This window comes from Chamaea fasciata, unplaced genomic scaffold, assembly GCF_029207755.1.
Source record: "Chamaea fasciata isolate MVZ Bird 193981 ecotype frontalis unplaced genomic scaffold, bChaFas1.0.hap1 SCAF_2, whole genome shotgun sequence".
Taxonomy (NCBI): domain Eukaryota; kingdom Metazoa; phylum Chordata; class Aves; order Passeriformes; family Sylviidae; genus Chamaea; species Chamaea fasciata.
Window position 1 is genome coordinate 15218718 of NW_027094087.1, and position 12802 is coordinate 15231519.

Genomic DNA, 12802 nt, shown 5'->3' on the forward strand with positions numbered 1-12802 from the left:
AACAATAGCCAGTTGCAAATTAATACAGCCCCCCTTGGAGTTCATGGCATTAAAGACTTACCTTACTATTGATTTAAATCCAAGGGCCTCCACATGGAAAAGATCTGATCTTTACTGTGCTTTTCACTGCAAGCTTCTAATACATGGCTTAGGGATGACCAAAACACCTTAAGTATCTGCAAGTGTCTCATAGCAGGTCAAAATAACCTTTGTTAAGGGAGCAAACTGTCACGATCCGCTCACACAAGCGGGGTTCGTGATGGTTCGTTTTAGGGATCTCAAAGCACAAAAGACACAGCGGGGGACAAACTCAGTTTACTCAATCACAAATGCACCTTTATTTAGTGCCAACAAATGCGATAGTAGGGAGAGAAAAAGAGAATAGTTAGGAAAACAGAAAAGAGGGGAAGGGGATTATAGCTACCAACATGGAGGGTCGAGTCCTCGAGGCTTTTGAAGATGCCTATAGACGCGAGTTTCTCCAGTGGGGTGATCACAAAAGTGAGCGGGGGTCTCCAGGGTTTTTATAGTCCTCTCCGAAGCGACAGGCAGTTGGCCAAACAGGTGGGGGAAATCATTGCACTGTGTTCATTTAGAGAACCCAGAACAAGTCGGTCGTCAGCAGGTACAGCGTCAACTAGTACAAGTCAGCAGGTGCAGTGTCAGTAGGCACAGTCACTTCACCGTGACTTGCCCATTGTTTCTGCTAAGGTTCTGATGTTCCGATATGGGTGCTGGGTTTTTCCATCGAACACACCTGCAGGCAGCACTTGGCCAACATCCCACCTCAGCCAGGCCAGAACTCCTGTATTGAGATTTTAAAGTCCCTTTTAGGGGTTTCAGTCTCTGTCCTTGACGATGGTCGTGAGGCAGATGAGGGATCTTCGGACCGTCTCTTACACAAACATATTCAGGTGCAACTAGAAATACAGACCCTAAGAAATACCTTGGACACAAATAGGTGCAAAATTCAATGCCCAGGAAAGCAGTCTCTTGTTTTAGTTGCTTTTGCTTGAGACTGATCCCTCCCAAAGCAAAGCTAAACAAACTCTTTTAACCCCACCTCTGTGGCTGTAAATTATATTATTTAATACACATTCAGTGCAGAATTTGTCCTTTTTTCTCTTCAAACAGCTCACAAATGTCAAGTATTTTGCTCTGCATTTGGAATCCTTCTACCCATTAGTGAAGTACGTTGTCTCATTGGAGTGATTTTGCAATGATCTCATACCCCAATAAGAAGCATACTTGACCTGATCTGTGGCAGAAGTAGGAATTATTGTTAGCCACAAGGTAATTTCTTCCCTTCCCAAAGGTTCTGCCATGCCAAAATTTGCGATAAAGCCTATTAAGTAATATCTGTAATTACTTGCAGGTGATGTCTCTCCACCACATGTGATTTGGAAGTACATGAGTCCATGTGTCTCAACTTCAGTGCAAAAAGACCACCGATAAAGTAGTGCTTCCAGAAATGGTGATTGAATATTCAGATGTAATTTCTGACAATTCCTCAATGGCATTTCATCCAGCTTTCTCAGACGCTTTTCAAAAATACACTTCATTCTGCAAGAGTCTTTACCAGATTTTGTTAAAATTACTTTTTGGAATTCTGTTGGTAGTAATTTTAATTATCTTCTGGCTTCGCTTTCCAATAAAAAATGTCCAGAAGAAATGCCTTCTGGTATTCCATAATGTCAAAGTGAGGAGCTGCCAGTGTGAGTTTACACAACACATCAACACCACACCCAGTAATTTGGTGATGTTCTTTGTAACAGTGTGTCTTTTTCCGTGTGCAGCTACAGCCTAATCCCAGTCAGCCTCTCCAGTGGAGAAACTGCTTGGAAGAATTGAGGCAGCAATCAAGCTCACACATGCACACACATTACGGGCTAGCTCAGCAGAGGTAGAAGGGTCCCAGCCCCAGATTAATTCCAGCAAGTATTTATTCCATGTGCCAAAGGTGGAATCCGGAGGCCAAAAGAGAGGGATCATGTGAATTTTCTCAGTTATATGGTGTCTCATGTTCATGGGTGGTACAGGGGGGCAGGGCAGGGGCCAAGTGACCATAGGGAAGAAAGGAACTGGACACTGGCCCCATAGTCAATGGGGAAACAGGGAAAGGGGATACCATTTGGGGGATACAAGTGATGGACCTGCAAAACCCAGGGAAGAGATTGCGCAATGTTTGCAAGGAACCACGGGGGAGAAGCCTTTGTTATACCTGGGGAAGGTATATATCTTCACTTTAGCAGGGCAGGGCAGTTGGAAATTCCTTTAAGGGCACAAAGATCTCCACAGTCTTTGACTTTTGAATTCACCTGAAGATCACAGAATTACAGACTGGCTTAGATTGAAAGGGACCTTAAAGCTCATCTTGTTTCAGCCCCCTGCCATGTGCAAAGACACTTTATACTACACCAGGTTGCTCTAATCCCCATCAAACCTGGCCTTGAACACTTTCAGGGATGAGGCAGCCACAACTTCTCTGGGCAACCTGTGCCATGGGAAAACAAATGGGGGACAAAAGAGAGAGCACAATGGTGCTTAATGATACCATGGCCTTGGTGGGATGCAGGCCATGGGATAAGCAACCACAGATATGAGAAGAACTGGGAAAGTACAGTATATGCAGATATCAAGGTTTTTGAAACTATGTAGTTTTGTAAGGCTGCCAAGTACCACAAGCAATAGGCTGATTCTGTAACTAGTAGGAAATTCTTGCCTAAGGATGTGACTGCTTAGAGCTATAACTGCTTAGAGCTGCAACAGTATATAAGACTGGACTGAGAGGAAAATAAATGACTTCAACCCCTTTTTTGCTTGGACTTCTACGACTTGAACTGTGATTCTTTTTGCTTGGGCCTTTGATTTCTTTTTTCTTGGGCTTCTTGCTGGGATTACTTTTTGCACCCCTCCTTTGAAGTCCTGTGTCTCAGTCACGCAGCACTGTGCCAGGGCCTCACCACTCTCACAGGGAAAAAATTCTTTGAAATATCTAATTTAACCCTGCTTTCTGTCAGTTTGAGGTCATTCCCCCTTGTCATAGACTGACAGAGTCATAGAATATTCTGAGTTGGAAAGGACCCACTAGGATCATTCTGTCATTCTAGGCCCTTGTCTAAAGGCCCTCTTCAGCTCTCTTGCAGCTCCTTTAGGCACTGGCAGGGGGCCTGAGGTTTCCCTAGTGCCTTCTCTTCTCCAGGCTGAACATCTGGAGCTCTCCCAGAGCAGAGGTGCTCCAGCCCTTAGAGCATCTCCATGGCTTCCTCTGAACTTACTCCAGTAGGTCCATGTCGTTCTGATGTTGGACCTCAGAGCTGGAGGCAACACTGCAGGTGCGATTTCACCTAAGCAGGACAGAAGGGCAGAATCCTCCCTCCCCTACTGCCCTTGCTGTGGGATCAGCCCAGCATATGGGGGCTTCTGGGCTCTCAGTGCACATGGTCAATCCTGTTGAGCTTCTCATCCATCAACACTCTCAAATTCTCCCCAGGGCTGCTCCCTGTTCATTCTTTGCCTAGCCTGTGTTTGTGCTTGGGACTGCCCTAACTCATGTGCAGGAGCTTGGTCTTGGTCTGGTTGAACTTCATATGGTTCACACAGACTCACTTCTCCAGCCTGTCCAGATCCCTCTTGATGCCATCCCTTTCCCTCTACACAGTAGACACACCACCCAGGTTGGGCAGATGGGGAGGTTATGGATGTGGGATGCACACAGTACTCCCACATCCATAACCTCCCCATCTGCCCAACCTGAGTGATGTGTCTACTGTACTTGCTGCAGCCGCGGGAACTTCATCTTTTATGATAACATACTGCAGGAACACCCATGGGGATGTAATAAAGGTTATACTGCGATCTTCAAAATGATACAGACAGATGACAGCCTTTTGATTTGGTTAAAAAATTCATATGACAGTTTCCTAGGGCATCAGTAAATTACTCAGGGTCCTATGTAATGCCATATGCATGAGTGAGTTGGACAGTACTGCTCCTGCATTATTGCCTCCAGTAACTGTTCATAATTAGGGACAAAAGAAGCCACTCTACAGCTGAAGCTTGCAAATACTCTGCCTAAAATAATCCAACAGTCTTAATTAAGGAACTAATTATTGTAAACCCTACAATTCAGGAACAATCTGGATTATTAAATGGCTGTCATCATGTTGAATGGTCATTGTGGTGAACTATATAAGGCAGGTACTAAACCTCTCAAAACTCATGAAAATCCGAAGTAAATCTGAAACCTTATCCCTACAAAATTCTTATTTTATAATGCCCTTGGAAATGGTTCTTTTTCATGCTGACATGACAAAACCCAACAATAAATCTGAAATTTAGAATGAGGCCAAAGCTTGAGCTAGTGTGCGCTGGAAATCTGCCTGGACTTCTTAACAGCTGTATGAGTTCCACTGCCACAAAAATCAGTAATAAATTCCCATGGGTTTTGGGGTCATATTTGAATTTTTCTCCAAGTGATATTTTACTTTTTAGTCCCTGAATTGTGGGGTAGAGCTCTCAGTCTACATCAAGCAGCAAATGCAATCTCCATATACATGGCAAGTGAACTGCTATAGTAAGTAAATAATTTTACTTTTCTAAACATAATTATTTTATCATCACAGTCTGTTCCTGTGGAAGTGAAGAAAAGTAGGAAAATCCTGCTACGGTAATGACATATGGACTTTAAATTCAGCAAATCTATGTAAATTAGTGTCCTGGTGTTCTCTGGGATAGAGTTAATTTTCTCCTTAGTAGCTGGTATGTGGTTCTGTTTTGGATTTAGGATAAGAATAATGTTGATAACATACTTTTTATAGAAGAAGGTGAAGAAGTAGGGGAACATCAGTCACAGAAACATTATATTTCATCTGAGGATGGGCTTACTTGTTTTCTAAAGGATGTTTTGGGTTTTTTTATATTTTGGGCAAACAAGCTGTGGCATCTTCACACTGCTTCCATAAATTGTTTTTAGTGATTTATTTCAGGAAAACTTATTCTTACAGCTGTGATCTTCTCTGATTTTCTATCTAAATCTAAGCTAAAATTAGTTTTGCTTTCTTGGGGAAACATACCAAGAGTCTCAAAGGCAGAAAGCATTCTCAAAATTTCTTTATGTTTAGATAATTTTGTCATTCTTAATGCATTTTTCACACATTGAGCAAAGAGATCCCCCAGTTTTCATCCTAAAAATCAAGTTTCAATTGTCCAAGGTGAAGATGGAATGCTCAAAATGAAGGAGAGTGTGTCTTGTAATGTACCAGAAACCAGGAGGTGAATCAAACTGATACAAGAGGTCTAAAATGACTATGTTTGAACTTCCTAATCTAAGGAGTCTGGGTTCTTGAAAATAGAACATTTGCTATAGAAAATACTGAAATAGAAGGGTTGTGGTTTTTTTTTTCCATCAGAAGGAAAAAAATGGAGACACACTTGTACCCAGAAATTCTTCCAAAAAAGGCCACTGTTTTTAATTAATTTTCCTGATCAGAAACAGCAACATCCAGAACTCACACACAATGCCAGGCTCAACGATGTCCAAAACTTATGCTTGAGGTATTGAATTTATTTGATGCCTACATGTAGAATTAAACAATTTGGGAAAAAAAGTCCATATGTTACTATGAGATAAACCAGGGAATCACCCAAGAGAAAAGTTTAGCATCTCCATTTCAATTAGGAAGCATTTTGGAGAAAAGCAGACCATGGTAAGCAGCTGCAAAGGAAGGAGCAGGATGGAAGAGGATGACTTCATGCCACAAGGATGGCCATCAAACCCCAGAAAACTTGACTTTCCATTCCAGTTTTCATTTTACTCCCTCTTTTTAGCAAGTTCACTTTTGAGTACCCTAGACCAAAATAAGTGCTGAAGACACTGCTGTTACAACACCTCACCACACCATGGGTATTACAAACGCAGGAATACTGCAGGTGAATGAAGGCTTACTGGTCTTCCAGTAGGATGGTCTCCATGGTGTGGGAGATGTATGGTGCTGAGGACAGGAGGACTGGAGGAGAGGAGGAGCAGAGGATGGGGTTTTCCAGCACTGCACAGCATATTCAGCCCTTTCAGAGCTGCCCAGCCCAGTGGGAACAGGCATTTTCAGTGCTGTGGCACACACTAGGGACAGGCATTCCCAGTGCTGCTGCAGGGATGGCAGGACTGGTGTTCCCAGCAGTGTGGGGACAGGTGTTTTGGCTCAGTCCCTGATGGTCCCTGGCAGTGCCATGGGGATGAGTGTCTTGAGTACGACCACCCACTCCAGGCAGGTGCTGCAGAGTGCTGTTGGGATGGATGGTCCTGGTGGGGCACAGGGACAGGACCAGTGCTCTTAGAGCTGCACAGTACATGGGGATGGTGCTGTTCCAGCTGGGCATGGTCTCCCCTCTGCTCAGGATGGATGTTACCTGGGTGAGATGGGATGGAGGTAGGTGCTTGAGGGGATGATTGCATTGGGCTTTGGTGTGTGTAGGCATCATGGTTGCTATGATGTGAGGTGAGTTGGCCTAATGTGGGATGACTTGGCATGGAATGGGATGGGTCCATGTGATGTGGGATAGATTTATCTGATATTGGGTTGGTTGGCATGATGTGAGGCAGGTTGGTCTGCTGTTGGGCAGGTTGAGGTGATATGAGGCAGGGTGGGGTGACATGGAGCAGGTGGATGTGCTGTGGAGAAGGTTGTGTGATGTGAGGCAAATGGATGTGATGTGGGGAATGTTCACAGAATCATAGAATCATGGAATAAGATGAGTTGGAAGAGACTCATCAGGATCAAGTCCAATTCCTTGCTGTGTGCAGGACACCACAACAATTCCACCATGTGCCTGAGAGCATAGTCCAAATGCTTCTTGAGCTCTGTCAGACTTGGTGCTGTGACCACTTTCCTGAGGAGCCTGTTCGAATGCTCAACCACCCTGTGGATGAAGAACCTTTTCCTAATATCCAACTCAAACCTTTCCCAGCTCAGCTTCAGGCCATTCCTTCAGGTCCTGTCATTGGTCATGAGACTTAAGAGATTGGTACATGCCCCTCTGCTTCTCCTGAGGATATTGAAGACCTCAATACTGTCTGCTTTCATTGTTCAAGTCTCGTCTCCAGGCTGAACAAAAGAGACTTCAGTTGCTCCTTATAAGGCTCTTCAGACCCTTCGCCGTCCTCATGGCCCTCCTTTAGACCTTCTACAATAGCCTAAGTTCTTTTTTATATTGAAACAACATAGATGGATGTGACACGGGACAAGCTGGCCTATTGTGGGGCAGGCGTCACATGGGGCAGGTGGATGTGATGTGGGGCAGGTCGGAGTGATGTGAAAGGGGCGGTGAGGATGACGCCACTGCTGATTCACAGATTCGGGCCCAGCCTAGCAGCCCCTCCGGCTGCCATGGCGACCGCCCCTCCCCGTCCCCTCCGCTGAACTATTTTCCGTCCCACCACGTGATGACAACAGCGCCTGCACACGTGACGGAGGGCGTGCTGTCAATCAAACTCGATCTTCTCCAACCACCGCCCGTAATTGGGCGCCGTCCCGCCTTCCGGAAGCAGGCCCTCTAATCGACGCCGGCGCGGGTTCCGGCGGTTTGACAGGGCCAGCGAAGAGGGGCGTTGATTTGCGTTAGATCAAGCCAGTCGTAACTCGAGAAGGCGGGTGGGCTCCCGCCTCTTCGGTGCGAGGACCAATGGGCGTGCGGGAGGCGGTGCTTCGCCCACCCCCCGGCACTGCGGTAATATGGCTCCGTAGCGGGCGGCCGGCTCGGCGTTGCTGCCGCCATTAACCCCTGCGCGCCCGGCGGCCTCGGGGGAGTGCAGTGGGGATCCTACGTGAGGATGACCTCGGCTGCCGGTCCCGCCGCATTACCACCCGGCTCCGCCGCCCGCGCCCTGCATGTGGAGCTGCCTTCACAGCAGGTACGGTGCGGCCTCGGGGCGGGTCTCGGAGGGGGCTGAGGCGGAGGAGGGTGTCTTCAGGTGAATCAGGGATGTCCCCTGAAGTGTAGAGTGTTCTGAGGTGAAGGGAGTGTGGTCATTTAGGTGTGGGATGCCCTGAGGTGTACACAGGGACGTGCTCGCTGAGGTATGTGTTGTTCTGGGGTGAAGGGAGATGTTTCCTGAACTGACGGGTGCTCTCTGAGGTGTACAGGGGTTACTCCCTCGGGTGACTAGGGGTGCTCCCTGAGGTGTGGGGTGCCCTGAGGTAAAGTGGTCGACAGGTACTCCATGAGGTGTCAGTGGAGCTTCCCCAAGGTCTGAGGGTAGCTGAGGTAGAGTCCCCAAGCTGATGGAAAGGGTGTCCCTGAGGCTAGGGGGACTTTGAGCACCTTTCTCTTAGACCGGTAGGAAAGTAAGAGGAAGCATGGGCCTAGGGGTCTGTGCCTCTCTCCCGGGGGTGTCAGGTGGTGTTTTCTCTCCCAGGAAACTACTTCTGTGCCTACAAAGGATCTGGAGCAGACTAAAGGTGGGAGTTACAACAGGAATAACACCCTGAAAATATGTGTTAAACTTGGGCACCTCGTGCGGCCGGAGCCGCTGGGGTGTCCTCTCTTCCTGCTCTTGTTGAGGTGGGAAGCAAATGTGCATGTAACATGAGGTGTATTCTGAAAAGTGGTGAAACATTCTCTTCCCCCTTGCATCCTTCCTTCAGCTAACTTGCTTTTTCAAGTTTGCTCATAATTGAGTTTTGGTTTACTGGGCATTTGTCACACGTTTTAATTTTGGAGGGCATGAATTTTAAGCGAGGAACACTAGGTTCTGCCTAAGTATTTAGCAATCTCTATCAAACCAACTCTGTGCCCCTTTTCCTTCTTGCAAGTGATGACTTTGTGCTGGAGCAGTGGTGGTGAAGGTGGGAGTAATGAGCAAAATTTTGCTTTTTTTTTAGGAATACTGTAAGATGTGAGTGTTGTTTTGGCTCATTGACTCAGTGCATTTGATGTTACTACGAGGTAGACAAGCAATCTGTGTAACTTGAGCTGCATGTTACCAAGTGGGAATATAAACAGTACCTAGAGAAAAAAACCCAACAGATGTTAACTTGAAGTGTATCTATAACTGCTCTTTTGCTAAACATGTTCTTGGAGGCATCCACTTAGGGGCAAAGGCAGGGAACGGAGGTGGCTGTTGACCACCTGACCCCAATTTGTGAGCAAATACTTACTCTAAAATATGGGTCTGCTCTATGTTAATAAACATAAGCATGACTGCTGCTCTGTATGAACAGGAAACAGTGGATTGCCCATGAGATCACATATGGCCTTCTCCTTGCTGAATTTTTGGTTTTATTCTTTCTCAGGCTTGTGCAAGGACCAAGTGAATGCTGCAGGGAGAAACCTGAGATATTAGTCATTGGACTTCATTTGTGAAAGTGAGACCAAAACACAAGCTTTTTCTCCTAGGAGCAGAAACTTTCATAGGAGTTCCTAGGAACAGAAATTGAGTAATCAATTATAGGATGTTCCAGTTGAGTAAATATTTATTGAGGATGCTTGTATGTTAATTGTAGCAAGTGTAAGGCTGTGACAGAGACTGAGGTATTCTTGTGTGCTCTGCTAGCACAGGGACCATGTGCTGAGGGATCTGTGTACTGTGTCTGTACTTAGAATCAAATTGAGAGGCTCAACTGAACTCACTGATAGCAAATCACCCTCTTTCTCTGTATTATCTGAGCACAGAAGTCTGTTACTGAGCTGCAAGATACCTTGAAGGGGCTCAGCACATTGGAACTATTTTACTGCAGAATTATGAAAAAGAAAATCATTCCTGTTGTACCACCTTTGTAATGCCACAGTCTGGGTGATCCAAGCTATGTGGTGCTGTGTAAGGCAAGGTAATTGTTTGCTGTGTGCCAACACAGAAATCAACTTGGTGATTTGTTTCAGTAGACAGCTTTCTTTAGAACACCCAGTGCTACGTTTTTTTGACTATAAGGATTGATGACTCAGGATGGTCTGAGTTATGGCTATAAGTCTCTTTAAAGACAAATTCTCAACTGTGAATTCAAGGTGGGTGCTTTTAATGACTGAAGTGACTTTTTAGGGGCAGAAGTTGTGACAGTGTAATTTGGGTTTTGTCTAGCTTTAATTGTTCCGGTAACATTCACATTCATTAGAAGACAACATTCCTACTTCTGACACTTTCACAGGAGTGAAAAGTTCAGTCCAAAACCTTTTGCTACTGTGATCACACTTACATCAAAACTGACTGACCTTTAACTTGTTTGCATGGCGGGATGATTGGGGCAGAGAATGCCTTTTGCTGTTGTATTCTGTATTTTAAGAAGGGAAAATAGAGGATATGGCTGTAAAGAAATGCATATGATTAAGCATAAAATTCCCTTTTGAATCCCTTAGTAATTGTTTTAGGATGTTCTTTTTTGCTGTAAGAGTGAGCACAACAGAACTGAAAATGTGAAATAATTGCAGTTCAGGAGCAGAGATTCTTTAGTATTATCTCTTCCCAGTTGCTTGACACAAGAAAACTGGGAGTGTAATGATAACTTAAGGATTTCTTAATGCTCAAAACAAACTGTTCAATCCTGTCATTATAAGCACTTCAAAGCAATGGAGGGGTTGGATAACCCAAACCTTTCAGACTCTTAAATATCCTCTATGGAAAGGATTGGACAGAAAAATGTAGCCTGAATGTAGAGAGGCAGTCATGCCACAGTCAAATGATCTGTTGAATGACTCTGTGCTAATTGCTGGCCAAAACAGATTTCACATGTGGCTGTGTAGTGACAGGAAGGCACATAGTCATGGACTCCCGAACCAGCCTGGGAAGGTGTATGTGAGGGAGGGAGATGTATCTGCTGAGTATGGATGTGGTGTTAAAGAGAGAAGGGGTAAATTGTGCCACTCTGCACAGCCATGAATAGTGTCAGACCAGGAGACCCAATATTTTCTGTATCTTTCAGTTCACAAACATCTCTTGACAGATAGTGAAAGTTTCTGTGGAGAGGAGCAGCAATGAGGTTTCAGCTACAGGTGTCAGAAGTGTATGTTTAGGGGAGAGCAAAACAGAGCAACCAGTTAGTGAAACTTCTCAAGGTCACTCTGTAGCCTCCATTAACATTAAGGCTGGGATTCCTAAAGGTCCAGCTGGAGTTTTATGCACTTTTAGAGAGTCCAAGTGCAGTCTTCAGCATACATGGGTCGTGTGACTTCCATACTAGCTTAACTCTGGCAGCATCTCTGCCCTCGGGATTTGACCGTCCAACCAATTCCTTGTCCATCTAACTCATCAAATCCATCTCTCCAATTTGGAGAGAAGGATGTTGTGAAGGACCATGTCAAAGGCTTTACCAAAGTCCAGATAAATGACATCTGTAACTCCTCCCTTGTCCACTGGTGTAGTCACCCCATCATAGAAGGCCACTGGGTTGGTCAGGCAGGACTTTGCTTTGGTCAAACTGTGTTGACTGTTGAATCTCCTCCCTGTCTTCCATGTTGCTTAGCACAGCTTCTCAGAGGACCTATTCTGTGATCTTCCCAGGCACAGAGGTGAGACTGACAGGGTAGTAGCTCCAGGATCCTGCTTTCTGGCCTTTTTAAAGATGGGTACTATGCTTTCCCTTTTTCAATCATCTGGGACTTCACCAGACAGCCATGATTTTTCCAGTATCATGGAGAGTGGCTTGGCAACTAAATCAGTCAGTTTCCTCAAGACTCTGTGATGCATCTCATCGTGTCCCATAGACTTGTGCACATTCAAGTTCCTCAGGTGGTGATGAGCCCTATCTTACAGTGTGAGGGGCTTTGCTCCCCCAGTCCTCATCCTGCTGTCCATCCATTATAGAGGTGCAGGAAGAGAGGTTGTCAGTGAAGACAGGCAAAACAGTTGAGTACCTTAGCCTTCTCATCAGTTGTTACCAGTTTTCCAGGGTTATTTATGAGGGGGTAACACCTTTGACTTTCTTTTCCTGGGTAGCATATGTGGAGAAGCCCTTCTTTTGTGTCCCCTGCCGGGTTCAGTTCCAGATTCGACTTGGTTTCTTTCTTTAAAGGTGTGTATCACTCATATACAACATTTTGGGCAACATGACAGAAAGGGATGATTTAAAGTGTGCTGGCAAAAGTGTTTGAGGGGTCTTGTGTAGGAGAAGTGAAGAAAATTACTGTATGGGCCCAGGGCTGCACATGAATGAGACTTTAAACAGTGAGCAAATAGTATCTTTTTAAACAATAGTTTTATATTGCTCTTGTTACATGTTCTCCCGAGTTATATAGAAAAAAGTGTGATTCTTAAATATTTTACTTCTCCTTTCCTACAAAATATGGGGGGGAAGGGGGAATCAGAATAGTGAATGGAAAGTGTTGTATTGGAATATTGCTTTCACTTCTCTTTGACACACGCTGTGTTTAAATGCTAAGTGGCAGGGAACTGCTGCTCCAATGAAACGCCACAGTGTGAGTTGTGACCTGCTGATCTTACTCAATTGTATCCATACCCAGCTGTATCAATGTTTAGTGTTTGTTAGAGACAAATTAGGAGGAGCAGCTGTTAAAGTTACTAGAAAATTGTAATTTTAGCCCAAAAGGCTGGCTGTTAACCTGGGGCTGGAATTTTGCTATCTGCAGTGTACTACCTGTATTCCATAAGGGATGCAGGTGTGTTTTGCAGACCAAATGATCTGTTGATAAGTTAGAGAGAGCCTGTTATGTCCAGAAACCGTACTAAACTGGTTTTCCTGCTTTATTTGGGATGTTTGTGGTGAGTTATGGAATGCTCTTAATTGAGCAACTTGCTAGCTAAAGACCGAAGTCTCATTTATGAAGGGAAACTGACTTCTTTGCCCTTGATTTATCA

At 45.1% G+C, this 12802-nt stretch overlaps 1 protein-coding gene across 6 annotated transcripts in view; it reads left to right on the forward strand.

Moving 5' to 3' along the window:
• Window positions 1-7735: 7735 nt before the first annotated feature.
• Window positions 7736-12802, forward strand: part of UVRAG (UV radiation resistance associated) — a 282645-nt gene continuing 277578 nt past the window's right edge. For all 6 annotated transcript variants that reach the window (XR_010725357.1, XM_066208721.1, XM_066208727.1 and 3 more), the window contains exon 1: window positions 7736-7909. Coding sequence is in view for 5 of the 6 variants with exons in the window: in XM_066208721.1 (XP_066064818.1) it covers window positions 7829-7909 (81 nt within the window). In the remaining variant the exon portion in view is untranslated. The remainder of the gene's footprint in view (window positions 7910-12802) is intronic.